This window comes from Pristis pectinata, chromosome 4 (genome assembly GCF_009764475.1).
Source record: "Pristis pectinata isolate sPriPec2 chromosome 4, sPriPec2.1.pri, whole genome shotgun sequence".
NCBI lineage: Eukaryota > Metazoa > Chordata > Chondrichthyes > Rhinopristiformes > Pristidae > Pristis > Pristis pectinata.
In genome coordinates, this window is record NC_067408.1 from 75,033,510 (window position 1) to 75,049,541 (window position 16,032).

General features: G+C 40.5%; 1 protein-coding gene across 1 annotated transcript; it reads right to left on the reverse strand.

Annotated features, from left to right (window-relative positions):
* Positions 1-3,894: 3,894 nt before the first annotated feature.
* upk1a (uroplakin 1a) lies at positions 3,895-14,484 on the reverse strand. Its single transcript, XM_052015056.1, has 8 exons — positions 14,435-14,484; positions 11,714-11,789; positions 9,300-9,500; positions 8,595-8,669; positions 7,595-7,717; positions 7,162-7,341; positions 5,395-5,478; positions 3,895-4,902 (listed from the first exon to the last, which is right to left on the reverse strand). Exons 2-8 carry the CDS (start codon positions 11,777-11,779, stop codon positions 4,852-4,854), a joined length of 780 nt encoding a protein of 259 aa, XP_051871016.1. The 5' UTR covers positions 11,780-11,789; positions 14,435-14,484; the 3' UTR covers positions 3,895-4,851.
* Positions 14,485-16,032: the final 1,548 nt, after the last annotated feature.

A 16,032-nucleotide genomic window follows, 5' to 3' on the forward strand; every position in this document is an offset into this window, starting at 1 on the left:
TAGGGGAGGGGTCTACATATTCTGAATATATGTCAGAAAGGCAGAAGTGTTAAAGACATTGGCATACATTAAGGTGGATAAATCCTCAGGGCCTGATTGGGATCTATTCCAGGACACTACAGGAAACAAATGAGGAGATTACCAGGGCTCTGACAGATTTTTTGCATCGGGTGATATAACAAAAGACTGGAGGATAGCAAATGTTGTTCCCTTATTCAAAAAGGGCAATAGGGATAATCCAGGAGACTGCAGGCCACTGAGCCTTGCATTATCATGGAAATTATTGGAAAACATTCTAAGGGACTAGATTTATGTTCACTTGGAAAGGCAGAGACTGATTAGGGGGAAATCAGCATGGTTTTGTACAAGGGAAATCCTGTCTCAAATCTGAGTTCTCTTTTTGAGCAGAATACTAAGAAAATTGATGAAGGCAGGGAAGCAGGACTTTAGCAAGCCTTTTTGAAGAAGTCCCATACAGTAGGTTGGTCCAGAAGGTTAAAGCATGTGGATCCCTGGTGTGTTGGCAAACTGGATCCAAAGTTGGTTTGGCGAAAAGGCAGAGGATTGTTTCTCTGCCTGGAAGTCTGCAACCTGTGGTGTACTGCATTGGTGCTGGGACCTTTGACATTTGTTATATAACACAAATTACTTGGATGAGAACATAGATGGACCGATTAGCAAGTTTGTTGATGACACATAAATGGGAAAGAAAGTTGTCCAAGGATACAGAAGGACATGGATCAGCTGGAAAATTGGGCAGAGCAGTAATGAATGGAATTTAATCCAGCCAATTATGAGGGAATACATTTTGGGACTTGAAATAGTGTCAGGACATAAATAGCATGGACCTTTGATTTATAGAGAGACCTTGGGGTTCAAGTTCATAGCTCCCTGAAAACAGCAATACAGGCAGATAGGGTAGTGAAGGCAGCATTTGGCATGCTTGCCTTCATTGGCTGAGGTATGAGTATAAGATTGGGACACTGTATTGCAGCTGTACAAGTTAGGCCACACTTGGAGTTCTGTGCAGTTTTGGAAGGATGTAGTAGCATTAGAAAGAGTGCAAAGAAGATTCACTAAGATGTTGCAGGGAATAGAGGCCTTTAGTTACAAGGAGATTGGATAGGCTAGCTTGTTCTTAGTGGGGCATAGGAGGCTGAGACAAAATGGGGTGCATAGGGGATAGATGGTCTTTTTCCTCCCCAGGGGTAGGAGAGTCAAGAACTAGAGAACATAGATTTAAGATGAGAGAAATTTAAAAGATCTGAGGGGCAAGTTTCTCCCCGCCCCACCCCACCCTTAGAGGGTAGTGGTTGTCTGGAATAAGCTGCAGAAGGATGTAATTGTATCTGCCTTTACTACAATGTTTAAAAAGCTTTTGAACAGGTCCTTAGACAGGAAGGGAGTAGAGCCATAGGGGCCTAATGCAGGCAAATAGGATTAGATTAGATGCGAATCAGAGTCAGCATGGACAAGTTAGGCAAACAGGCCAGTTTCTCTGATCTAAGACTTGATCAACATTCATGCATGTGCTGGTTATGTGTACCAAGTGCCAGGCAATGACCTACTGAGAATTTAACCACCTATCCTTGACATTCAATGGTATGACCATGACTGAGCCCCAACCACCAAAGGCCTTGGGGGGGCGGGGGGGGAAAGGTTGTAAGTAAGACACTATCATCATAGTTGCAATATTTGTGTTGCTGCTCTATGAGAGGTCAGAATCTGGATATCATGTGGTAACTCCTGCCACCCCAAAAGTCCTCACACCACTTATCAAGATGGAATCCTCTCCATTTGCCTGGATGAGTGCAGCTCCACACCTTAAGATAGAGCAGTCCACTTGATTGGCATCCCTCCACCAACCTAAACATTCATATCTTCCTCCAATGGCACCTGCTTTTAGTGCATGTTATTTACATAGAAAGTGGCTATGCATTGGAGCTGGCTCCATGCAATTAGATCCTAACTGCTAGGAATTTTGCAAGACAACATTGGAGACTCCTTTGCTGCTGTTCTGTGCACATTCAATAGGCAGTCCATGGCTTTGAAGTATGCAGGAGGGTGATATCACTGTAGGCCACAAGTTTAGTGTCCAGCTTATGGTCTGAAAATGAAGATTTTAGATGTCTTCCTTTGGAGTGATTCCTGAGATAAAATACAAGACACCTGGAAAGTGATCCAGATTTTCCCAGCTCAGTGGGAAGGGGTGGAGTGCATCAAGGGTAGGTTGGTTGCTACAGGGAACCAAGAACAGTCGAGCTCAAGGACATAAGCCATTCATCCATATATTCTAAATAGTTGAGGTACCAGCAATGATCAAAGGTAACCACTAGTAACTAATTTTTGGACAGCATTTATCATGATCATTAGCTAATAACCTATCCAAGACAATTAACCACAACTGCCCAAACTCTTGTCTTATGCAGTAACCTTTTGTAGCACCTTAAAGGCCTTCTAGAAACCCAAATACATTATCTCTGTCTCCTTTGTTCACCATTTGACAAATTTGTTAGAGGTTGTAACACATTTTTTCTTATAAAATCACGTGGATTCTATTTGATTGCTTCATTTTCTAATACATTCTGCATTTACATCCTTAACATCTGTTAATGTCAGGCTAAGAGGCCTACCTGCTTTGCTCCTCCCTCACCCTTGAAAACTGAACTATCCAGTCCAGTTTCACAGCCACCCCAGACCAAGTTGTAAAGGCCACACACCACCTTAGGAAGAATGTGTTCAGGGCAGAAAGTTTCCCTTAATGTCAATCAAATTCAGCTTTATCTATAAAGTTCATTGGTGAACATACACTTGGAGTCATGACTATTAAGGGAGACAAATCAACCTGCCACAGGGAAAGCTGGTCATCCTTAACCACTTCACTTTGCTATCGAGATGTTCCTCAAATTGGAGCAAGTGTTCTGTGCACAATGGACAAGATGTTCACTGCAGCTCAAACAAACAAAACTGCATCAACCTTATTGCTGAGCCCATGATTTTACAAAGGCTTTTTACAGTCTGTGAAAGAGCATGATCAAAATGTAGAGACAAAACTGCAGATGCTGGAATCTGGAGCAACAGAAGGAACTCTGGTCAAGCAGCATCTGTTTTTATTTGGGTGGGGGGGGGGTGGGGTGGGGGGGGAAGTAGTGAAGAAATGGTTAGCTTTTTGGGTTGAAACCCTACAGTGGGAGTCCTGACAATTCCTTTCCCCACAACAGATGCTGTTTGACCTGCCAAGTTCCTCCAGTAGATTGTAATGCAAATATAGTTTAATCATCAATCATTTTCAACTAGACTAAATTTTAGAAAATGTAGCAAGAATGCATCAATCCTGCACAAGTTTAGGAGTTACATTGCAGACTATGGTTAAAGCTGAAGAGTTTGAGAATAAAGTCAGTACGGAACAGGGCCTTCAGCCCATTGAGTCCACACTGACAATCACCCATTTGCAACAGTCTTTATTCTCTCCACATTCTCTTCTCCCCCAGCTTCCACCACTCCCCTACAAAATAGGAGCAATTTAGTGGCCAATTAACTTACCAACCTACATGTCTGGGATGTGAGAAGAAACTTGTGTAGTCACAAGGAGATCATGCAAACTCCACACAGATAACACCCAAGATCAGGACTGAACCTGGGTCTCTGGCACTGTGAGGCAGCAGCTCTACTAGCTGTGCCACTGCACCCCCTTCAAATCTGGTCTCATGGTACCTTTCTAAATGGGGGGGGGGGGGGGGGGGGGGGGGGGGGGTGGCAGTGGGAAGGGAGGGAGATTCAGGCCAAGTCACTATTCAGCTCTGTCATGACTTCATACTTAAAACTTGATCATCCATTGTCATTTTGTAGCCTGGAACAGCTGTATTCTCAACTTAAGAAAGTTGTGTTAACCAATTATGTCCTGAAGATTCATAATTTATTAAAAATTAATGCTTTCATACATTAACATGATATAAAAGAAAACTTAATGTACATGTTCAATACTCATGACCCATTTACAGGTAGAAAGACTAATACAATTTCCAAATTTACCTGCACTTACTTTCCAAGACAATGCCTCTATGTACTTAGATTTGTCCAGCATTTCTCCATGCAAGCTAACAGCACATCTCCAGTTATATTCAGTTTACACTATACAAAACACCACAACTTCTGCCACTGATTTTATTGTTCATATAGTTCTACCACTACTTAAATGAAAAGTATAGTGAACAAACAAGATCAATTTTTCAAACAAAAACATGGAAAATTGCAAACCTATTAAAGTAATAGAATTAAAGCTGAAGGGAGAATTAGAATTTACACTGTTTTGTGGAATGGCTTCAAGCTGCTACTTCCTTTCCAAATTATCACCTTCAGAAAAGCAATGTCCACTATCACCAGTTGATAAGAATAAATCTGAATCCACCAAAGAGCAGCTAAAGGTATGCCCATTCATAAATCCAAGGCAGCTAATGTTTATATCAATTAGTGAATTAAGTCACTTAGTCTGGCCAAAACATGTTCTTTTAACTAAAATAGGCAAATATGGGGAGTAAAAATCCAATTTTCTACAGTGGTCAATTGCTCATGGCAGGGTTATAGCAGCATAAAGAAATCAGTTGAAATTCATGATTCCATAGAAGAGGACTGCAATATTGCTTGATAAGAACCTAGGTAGGAATTACAACTACTTCAAGAGGCCCTTCATCAGGCCAAGATGCAGATGAGAACCATGAAATGTTATACAAGAACAGGTTACAATTCCCAATACGTCACAGGTGCAGGTTAAGTGTGCTCTCCTCAGTATTGCAAGTGGTAGACAGTTGGTAATCATTTAACTCAAATCCATTAGAAGTCCAATAGTGCGATTCAATTCTCCAGGACAGCATAGTAGTACATTGTTCCAACAAGGACAAAAAACTGAAACAAGAAAATGTTAGCTTGTGTTATTTCACAATAATTTGAATAAAAAGTTTGAAATAAAAGTTGTCAGAGATTAAATATTGGACAGGACATGGAGAACCATTCCTACTCTTCAGATTGTGCATATGGAATGTTCCCTAAAGTGCAGGAGAGGTCTTGTACTCAATTATTGTACTGAACTTTTATTGTACTAGGTTTTGAAGATTGGCATTAGACAGGAACTTAATCTTGATTCAGTCCTACCCACTGAACATTTGTTGATTCATTTTGAAGGCAGAGAAAGTGAGTTTAAAAAAGTGAATCAAATTAATGTTTTCTACAGCAGTGATGTATAAATTCAATTCCATAACAAGTTGTAGCAGTCAGGTTGAATTAATGGAGAAGGCAGCACTGGGACTAAATAGTATTCATACACTTGAAAATTGAAAATTCTTTAGACTGAACATAAAAATACTAGTGAACAATGCATTCTAAAAGATAAAGACTTACTGTCCAACAAAGGATGGCAAATCCAAACCATGCTACACCCCAAGCATGTCTATTCAGAGGTCCAGAGATAAATTCATAGCAACCCTGAAAAATAGCAAACCATTAATACAAATGTTATATTGTTTGCTCAAGTCAAAAATTATTAATATTGAACAAGATCATGTAGGGATTGTATAGTGTCAACAGATCTTATTGGCTACTCAATTGAGAGCCAGTGGACAGGTGAGTTACAATTTTGATTTACTGCTGGCATTTACTCACTTTTGTTTAGTTATTTCTTTAAACAGCCCAAAGACAAATGAATAAGCAAGGTATCTTTTGTATGCATCTCCTAAAAGGTGTTTACCTTTAGAAGTTGCTATCAACTCCTTGCAAGTGTGAAGAGATACTATTCACTTTGTCACACTGAAAGAAATATTCTCAAAGAAATTTCCTCAGCTTTTACACATTTCCCTTCAACAATTAACAGATATCCCAAATCTTGGGATCATTAAAGATCAATGGAATGGTACCATGGCTTGCTCAATCCTATTAAAAAGTGCCTTCAAAAGCATTCACAACATAGCAAATAAGTCAATTCTTCCAGTTTTACACACTGTACCCAACAGTTCCAGAAGTGCAAATCCATGATTCTGCATGTGCAAGACCAAAAGAAAGCAGAGAAACCCAACAGGCTCTTAGCTAAGACTAGGATTATGATCTCCTCGTCAATCTCAGCTATGCCTCAGTTGACCACACATAGATCAAGGAACTTTGACACTTGGTAAGACAAAATATCTGACATGCAAAATTTTCCTTTTCAAAGCTGTGTAAGGATTACCAAAAATCAGAGGGGGTGGGGGAAAGTGGTTGAACTTGTCATGTTTCCTTGATGAAACAAATATTGTCCACATGCATATTTATTGGTGAATAGCATGCCAGTGACAGCCAAGTTCAGAACTCTTACCACAGCAACTTCTGTCAATACAGAATTTGTTCTTATCACTTATAGTGCAAAGAGCCTTCAAACACAAGAGCTGTCCACTGCAAGTTATTGTATCCTCATGAATAAAGATGAGATTTTTTTTGGCCTCATCTTCAAAATACCAGCACATTCAATGATCAAGTTAATTTTCCAGGGTTTATATTCCTCCAAAATGCACGTCAACACATCAACCTGCCCACAAATCACTGCTTGATAAAGCACTGTGGTCACCCAGTCAACTGGAGACAAAGGATCTCAGGCTAGGTCAAAGAGTATTTGGCCTTGGAGGGTACAAATGGTGATGGAAGGCAGCAAGCAGGAGTGCAGCTGTATCAAAAACCAAAAAGGGGGAGGGAATAGTCCTGTCATGGAAAAGCTTGCAGACAAATGGTGTTGAAGGGAAAGGGCAAGTGAACAAAGGCAGGATAGTGGAAACCAACACTGGAGAAGGCTGACAGTTTGGGGTAGGGGTGAGGAAGCAGCATAGACACGTGTCCAGGAATGTGGGGCTGGAGTGTTACTGTGTTCATTCATGCCAAGCCCATGCAACAAAGCCTGGTCTCCAACAGTAGAGGTCAAATAAGATTGGAGGAAGCATTATTGCCTCAAGACTGTAGGAGATGGTGCATAATGGCCACCCCAGCATGAATGAAAATATCCATAGGTATCTTCCACAAAGTGGAAAAACAAAATCATCCTCCACTGAAGGAATGCCCAAGACCAAAGTATTCCCAATAGTGATTACAACTCATTTAATACCACCCCTTAGATTAAAAATGTTCAAGTGGAATAATCATATTTACCTGATTATAAACATAGCCATTAATACCAAGCTTGCATGCATTAACATCTTGGATTTGGCCAAAAGGGGTTGTGGTGCAACACTGTCGAGGCCAGGGAAAGTCAGAATCTAAATGGTTTGACCTGAAAGCAGAGTTAAACTGAATCCAGTCCTGAGGTCCATTTACACCACAGCAATTGTTCTGCAAGAAGTAAAAGGCAAGTTACTTCAGTTACATGTGCTTTAGAAAACTGTTAAATTACAGTATTGCAGATTCCTGGCCAGGTCTACAATGGTTGCCCATTTAGCTTTATTACCAAAATCCTCATTCAAGCCACTGCCTCCACAGCACACTTCTATTAGGAACTGCTATCAGTGTTGAGTTATTCCATCCAAATATTACTTAACTAGATACTTCATTAATAATGTTCCCAACCTCACCCCTGCTTACTTACATCAGGCATGATGCTATTCCAAGTATTTGTGAGGCCTACGTAGTTTTGGAACTCTGCTTCATTCTGCCAGTTTCGGTTAGAATACAACTGAAGCATTTGTTTGAGGAAGAAATTCGGAACAAACTATGGGAAAATAATGTTGAAAAGTCAATTTACACATCCACTCACCGACCACACCACCCCACCAGAATAATTTCCAATCAAAAGAGGCAAAAAACAATAAGATTTGATGCCCGAAGACTGGCTTGACCAAGTTAATTTAGGTGCTGAACAAGCTTATTTCAAACATCTGTAATCATCAAAGAATGGAAAATTAGTTTAACTTGAGGACTTTTGTCTAAAATTGCAGCTACCCACATAGGACCACCAAAAATGCAATGAACAGCTGTAAAAATTGATAGATTTTTGATTAAATCAAACTTTATAATCCAATCTTAAAAATCAAAGCTGATATAAATATATGTGGTGACAGGAGTCTTCTGCATTTTTAAGATATGGCTGAGACTAGAACTGGATTTAATAGATATTGCAGCAAGGCTACAGCTGGATTGATTTATTGTGTCAATAACACTGAAAGCTGAACAGCATTCAGACACACTGGAGTCTAGAATACAATTCTGATGAAGGGTGAAGTGCATTTTTCTAAGTTCCTGCTTGATTTTGAATATCTCCAGCATAGCACTTTCCAATTATTTTTATTATAAACTATAATTTAGGACTTAACCTACTTCAATTGTACAAGATATGCCCCACAGAAGTTGTGCCACTTTGAACTCTATTTACCTTTGGCCGCATTAGTGTATGGCAAGAGTAAAATTTATTTAAACTTGGTGTCATTACCTTGTTAACCATATAGAATATTCAATTTGATAATAGAAAATTCACATCAAACAGAAGGACATTATGCATTATGCTGCACTTCAGACAGAACCACTTCATTAAATCAAATTCTTGTTTAGTCATGAAATTAGCAAGACCACCTTGAATAATGATTACTTACAAAGTCTCTGTGTGTTGCAGCTGTTATACAAGAGGCAACTTCAAAAATGTAGACAATTATCATCAATATAAGGTACTGAAACAGAACAAATACCAATTAAGTAGTTGCTACACAGGCTACCAAATACACATTTTACACTCAACTGCCCAAATGTTTCTTGGTCAACTGCACTGGTACTGATCAGCTAGTATGGAACATAGAACACTACAACACAGTACAGGCCCTTTGGCCCACAATGTTGTGCCAACATTTTATCCTGCTCGAAGATTATCTAACCTTTCTCTCCCACTGTATACTGGCATGATTAATTGGTAGTTCTTCATTCCTTCATGTCATCTTGTGACATTTCCAGTAACTGATATTTACTGCAACTGTTTAATTGAATTCATTACACTGAAAAAAAAATCAGATTTAATTTGCCTGAAATGCAACCATGTTCCTCCCAGTATCTGAAAACAATTTAGTTCTTAATTTGAACAGTTCTAACTAGGCATTTTTATTTTAAAAAATGACAATTAGAATTTCCAAAAGACTATGCTGTTTTAGTTGTAATCACAGAACCCAAAATGCATGTTCAGGTTAGGCTCAAGGAAAGCATAGAATTAACACCAGTGGTAACATTTATGCTGCAGATTTATTTCTTGTAAAGTGATAGATAAAAGTAACCATGAGGAGCAAAAATTAACTTGTAAAGTTGAAACTTACAGTCAAAATAACTTTCTTGGCTGACTTCATGATTCCAAATATACCAACAATGCTCAGTAAAAACAGGCAAAAACCAACAAAGAGGCCAATCCATGCAGCAGCAAAAATGTCAGTATTATCAGCAGCTGCGAGCAAAGGCCAGAACCTGTGCTGATCCGAAACATGGAAGATGCATTCAGCTGTCAATGCAATGCCACATAACTGTAAAACAGAAGTAAAAGATCAATGAGGAGCTGCATCTTACTAAACAGAGTCAACTGAATCAGAGTCAGAGTGAATTGCTTCTGAAGAAAAACCCAAGAAATTGCAGCTGATACAAGGAAACTCCTAGAAGTCTTCTTTGAGAAGATTCTTATTCAAATTCTCCCAGGTGGATAACTATTTGCAGTTCTTTTGCAAATACAAATAGCTATCAACCCCACCCCAAGAGTTCATTAGAAACAGGATACAGGGGAAATGCTCACTCAAAGGTGTTTCCATTTTATCAAACCTAGCATCTAATGTTATTGTTGTTATTTAGATTAGTTTGGCAGGTTCCAATACATGATATGATACTAGGCCTTTACCATCAGGAAGTGCAGGTGGTGAGCATCAACAATCCTTGCCAATTTTAATACTTTATTTATAGATGAGTTTCTCAATCCTAACAGAAGGGGCTCTATACAGCATCCAAAGTATTTAAATACTAAACAGATTTCCCATACAGACAAGTTACCTTAATCAACACAAAAAATATCACTTAGCAAATATGGACAATATCCAGTATTTGGTATTTTTTGGCACAGATATGCATTTTGGTTTCCTTCTTTGTAAGTATTATATAAAAGTGACAAAGAATCCATTTACTCTCAACTATAATTGGGCAAGTTTGAACTACCCATCTGGGAACAGTTTCAAATTAATGAACAGAACCAATCCAATTTAGAAGGAAACACTGCTACACAAAACAGTAAAATTATATTTCCCGAATGAATGCAAAGATGCTGCTGATCAGTTGTTACATTTCCCCCCACCCACCTAGTTTTCAACCATTGTCTGCTTAGGCAAGATGGATATTTATAAAGCCCATGAGGTCACTGAAACACCTGCTAGAATCAAGATTCAGGATTAAAATTCAAGGGTTAGTAGTAAATTAAGGGAAAGGGAGGGAAACTCTGAAATATCAATATTGTTGCAGAGAGGAAAAAATGTTGACAGTGAGAAACCTACACACACTGGGCAGATGTTTTTGGACAGTGGGCTGGGAGTCCAAGGGAAGGAAAAAAAATCAAAGTGCTTGGTGCAGGTAGCATCTGAAGTACAAGCACTTTTTCCCCCTCCCCACAGGTGTTTCCCCAACTCATGTAGGATTTATATTGCCTGCTAGGTTTTGCTTTAGACTACCATGGTTGTTCTGAGGCATTAAGATCCAACTTTAGGGAAATAAATCTTGTGGGTTTTTTTTTGTTTAAATGCAAAAGGTAGATAAAACATCAGTATGTTGTTAGAGAAAGCTCAAAAATACTGCAGAGTCAAGGTTTGGTAATAGTTAATTCGGTAGACCACAATACAAGGAAGATGGTCACGATTTTGTGAAGCAAGCAGTACATCACCAGGCACAAGATTCTTATTGCAGATGCCTGCTTTCACTGAAATTCGACAGACAATAAGTAAGATCTTCTACTTAAAGCTGGCAGAAGTGATCTGCCCTCCTCTAAGCAACTCACTGGGTCAAGGTTTGATGCTTGTAAACACAGAATGAAGTGCAGTCTTCTGCTCCAGGACATTCCCTCAGGAGTTCAATGAACGAATGTGGACTTCCTCCAATTTTCCTGCTCTTTTGCCAGAGATCTGTTTGCTATAGTATACCAGGTTGGATCCAGCATAAGTTGTCACATTAAAATTAACGCAAACACCAGAAATAGGAAGACAACCAATTGGACCTTCATCCATGATCTTTAATCCAGGGCCAGCTTCCTGCACTAACTACATATCCCTTTGTATCTAAAAATCCATTGATGCCGCGGATATACTAATCAACTGAGTAAACAGCGGTTCACAGAACAGCAAGTCAATTCCTGTTTAGTTTAAATAAAGTAACTAAACCCACTTAGCCAAATAAATGCAGGGGTGATTATGCTAAAGCAATGGCTGTATCTTTGAATGTTTGAAATACATTTATGGGAAACATAGGGCTTTGCTGGCTGTCAAAGCTATCCTGGAGCATAACCAACCACCAGTACAACACTAGGTCTTACAAAAAGCTTGGAATCAATCTCCCAGTGGAAGTTTGCACTCCATAAGGAACAGCATGGTCCTAGGGATAAACCAGTCAGCAGAAATATCTGGTCCATCATGAAGTTTTGTTTAATGCTGATATCCAATTGATAGAGAGCAGTAACGTGAACACAATGCAAACCTCAGTCATTACTCACCATAATGACTACATTTCCAAAAATGAGTAGTCCTTGGAAAGCCCTAACTCCAGAACTTCGAGTCATTTTGAATCACCTAAAAAAGGAAACAAAATTAATCCTTCCATCTGGCACATCAAAGCCATAGGAACAATTATAGCAAGGATTGTAGTAAAGAAATGCCAGCACTAGTGGAGAATTTGCTCTGTTCTGGAAAATGCAGCTAGTTCACAAATCAATTAGGAAGACCAATTCCTTTAACTGTTTTCAGTAACATTTTTTAAAAAAATCCTGGAGGGGAAAAATTCTCATCTAGACAAGTTATTTGCATTCAAAGCTTCAAAAATTAGAGACTGCACAAGAAGTGCAGCAGTCAGGCAGCATCTATGGAGGGAAATAAACAGTCGACGTTTTGGGCTGAGATCCTTCATCAGGACTGGAAAGGAAGAGGGTAGAAGCCAGAACAAGAAGGTGGAGGGAGGAGGAGGATCACATGCAGGCAGGTGATAGGAGAACCCAGGTGAGAGGGTGGGGAATATATAATAAGCTGTGAGGCAACAGGTAGAAGAGGCAAAGGGCTGAAGGAAGAATGCTGTAGGAGAGGGCCACCCATTTCAATTCCACATCCCACCCACATACTGACATGTCTCTCCGTGGCCTCCTCTACCGCCACATTGAGGCCAGACGCAGGTTGGAGGTCCAACACCTCATTCTGCCTTGGGAGCCTCCAACCTGATGGCCTCAACATCGATTTCTCTAACTTCCAGTAACCCCACTGCCCTCTTCTACCTATCACCTCTCAGCTTATTACATCTTCCCCCACCCACCTATCACCTGAACTCACCTATCCCCTGCCTGCATATGCTCCTCCCCCCACCACCTTACTCTGGCTTCTGCCCTCTTCCTTTCTAGTCCTGAAGGGCCTTATGCCCGAAAGGTCAACTATTTCCCCTCCATAGATGCTGCCTGACCTGCTGAGTTCCTCCAGCACTGTGTATAACTCCAGATTCCAGCATCTGCAGAATGTCTTGTCTCCCCAAAATTAGAGACTGGTTTAGCCAGCATTCATATCTGTAATTTTTACAAGTTTGCGCAAGTGATAGTTTAGCAAATACATTACCATACAGAAGAGCCAGGACAATGATGCCTGGTTCAATCCTCAAATAATTGTGCTAGGTGCTGTCTTGGCTACAATCAGAAACCAAGCAGTTAAGAAATGCCACATTTACAGTACATTCAATGTAACAGAATACCAAGGCACTTAACAGGAGGGACAGCAATTTGTGCATCTTTACCACAAAGACACTGCATGGTGGACAATCTGATAAGATTTCTTTATTAGTCACATGTACATCCAAACACAGTGAAATGCATCTTTGTACAGCATGTTCTGAGGCAGCCAGCAAGTGTCGCCACGCTTCTGACGCTAACATTGCATGCCCACAACTTCTGAACCCATACATCTTTATGAATGTGGGAAGAAACCAGAGCACCTGGAGGAAACCCATGCAGTCATGGGGAGAATGTACAAACTCCTTACAGACAGTAGCCGGAATTGAACCTGGGTTGGCAATCAGGACATCACTAATTTCCTTATTAAAGGACTGAGCATTTTGTCAAAAATAATGAATTTTAAAAGAAACCAGAGCGTTAACCCTCAAGCTTCAGCATAGGTAACTGAAGGGTTTCCTCATAACTGAGGCACAAAGGACATCTAACCAGAATCCAGTCAGCACTTGATTATCTGCTATTCCTCATTGAAGTGGTACCTGAAAAATGCCAGCTAATATGGTCAGCTAGCTTTTAAACAACAAAAAAATCAGACAAACCTCAGGTACAGGACTGTCAGCAGCCAACCCCAGTGTGTCTACTGACAACACCGTCAGGTTTTTAAAAGAAATCAGGGAAACCAGTTCAATCAACAGACTAATAGCTAATAAAATCCCATCTTAGGAGAAACATTGATATTTTTGGAGTCCACTTCTCTCCCTCCTATCTGGAACATGAAAATAGTGGAAAAATGTGCACAGAAACCCACCCCACTCCGCACATTTCTTTGGTTTTATCAAGTGACTAGTTCACGCCATCAGCTGTAGGGTGGGAACAACAGGTTTAACAACATTCTTCAAGTGACGAACTATAACATTCCAAGTTAATAACTTGGAGGGGCAGCAGCAAACAGTCATTAATACACCCATTATGTCTCTGTATGACACGGGAAAGGATGGACATGACTTAATTTAAACCAAAATGTTCACCCAAATTACGCGTCCCCAAACTCTAGGATCACAAAGCGGTTAGTGACAGCCCGAGAGAGGCAGAAGCGCGGCACATCCAATGGGTATCATCGACTTCCCCGGTCACATGCTGGAGAGGAACGGAGAACTGAGAAGATCTTTTGTACTAAAAGAGGTGGAGCAGGACCGAGTAGCAATAAAAAAAAGAAAACAACTATTTCACGAATGAGCGAAAACAAGGAAAACTTTCACGGGGTTTAACTACACCCTGTCAGATGTTAAGTTACAGAAGTGGCATAAAGTACCCCCAAACAATGCTTAAAGTAAAACTGCTCATGACTCCAATATTATATATGTACGTACATATAATAGTCAAGAATTTTAAAAATTGCCCGAACGAGACCAGCAATAGGCGCAAGATATTCCTGAAATCGGACTGAACACGAGTTGGGTGGGAGTTCAGTCCAGTTAAAAGCGCAGCATCGCTGCTTCCCGCCCCCATTACCTGCACAGAACCTGTTCCGTCCTCTCTGCTCGCCGACTGGACCGCGGGAGGGGCCGCGCCCGCGTCTTTTATCGGTTCGAGTCCGCTGCGCACCTGCGCGCTGCCCCGGCCCCACCCACCGAAGCGTCGCTCTCTCAGTGCATGGGGTCTGCTTCCCAGGGAGAAGAGGCCTTGCTGGAATTGCTGCCTTTTGATTAGTATTTCCAGCAATTCTATTTATCGGTTTAATTTCAGGTTGTCACTATCGGTGGTGTTTTGCTTTAATACAACGTGAATCAGTTGCGGATATTTTTTGTTGGTGAAAACGGTTTATGAATCCGCTGAAAGGCAATGGAAAAAAACTGGTACCTTCTTGACTACATTTGATGGCAAGTGACAACTGACTACTGTTATTGCAGAAAAGATGAAAACTGCTGGAAATACTTAGTGGGTCATAGAGAGAGCGATGGTATACTGTCCCTTCGGCCCACTGAGTCCGCACTGACCATCAACCACCCATTTACTAGTCCTACATTAACTCCCACTTGTATTCTTTCCATATTCTTATCAACACCCCCACCACCTCCCCCCCCCCTCATTCTACCTAGACATGAGAGGCAATTAACAGTGGCCAAATTAACCTACCCACCCACACATCTTTGGGACATGGGAGGAAACTGGAGCACCCGGAGGAAACCCACGCAGTCACAGGGATAATGTGCAAACTCCACACAGATAGCATCTGAGGTCAGGATTGAATCCTGTTCTCTGGTGCTGTGAGGCAGCGGTTCTACCAGCCATGCCACTGTGCCGCCTGCAAAGGTTTTGTAGCTGCTGTGGAAAGTGAAGATGTTTCATGCTGTTAACCTTCCATTTGAAAAGACATTGACATGAGTATTTCCAACATTATTTGTTTTATGTCAGATTTCCAGCTTCTGTTTGATTTTTATTCCAAAGTGACTTCCTGATGTTTACGTGAAATGGTTTATAACCAGATGAAAGTAATGGGTTTTAAGCAAAGTTTGGATGAGGATAGAAAAAAAGAGAAGCAGCATTAGGAACTGTTGAAGGGAAGAGTGTTAGGGAAATGTACTGAATGGTGTGTCTCAGAAGTGCGTGAATTGTCCCCTCTGCCTCTAAATTACCACCATATTCAGAGGGTGAGATGGAAAGTGGTAAGCTGAAGCAGTCCAGGAAGTACAGAAGGTCTACACAACTCTACCCTTCAGCAGGAGATTGGGACTGTAACTATATCCTGAGGATGTGGGGATTTTTGTGGTGAGAACAGAAGGTCACTCATTCATGGCCCATTATACACCAAGACACTGCACAAAAACCGTTTTTAAACATAGCCAATTGATTTTATATTCTTTTATTTCACTTCACTGGGATGTACCTTGAGTGATGTATTTATTATTTTAAACTGTGGAAATCTAAAAGAAATCAAACTTCAAAGACATCTAATGGAATTTTGGAAAGTAACACAGACAATGATAAGATATCTTTATTAGTCACATGTACATCGAAATGCACAGTGAAATGCATCTTTCGCATAGTGTTCTGGGGGTAGCCCGCAAGTGTCGCCACACTTCTGGCACCAACGTAGCATGCCCACAACT

Coding starts and splice junctions, on each gene's coding strand:
- upk1a (XM_052015056.1), bottom strand. CDS start 11,779: ATGACTCGAAGTTCTGGAGTTAGGGCTTTCCAAGGACTACTCATTTTT. Junction 7,718..8,594: donor CTGCAACACACAGAGACTTT/GTAAGTAATCAT, acceptor ATTTTCCCATAG/TTTGTTCCGAATTTCTTCCT. Junction 4,903..5,394: donor TTGCCATCCTTTGTTGGACA/GTAAGTCTTTAT, acceptor TTCTTGTTTCAG/TTTTTTGTCCTTGTTGGAAC.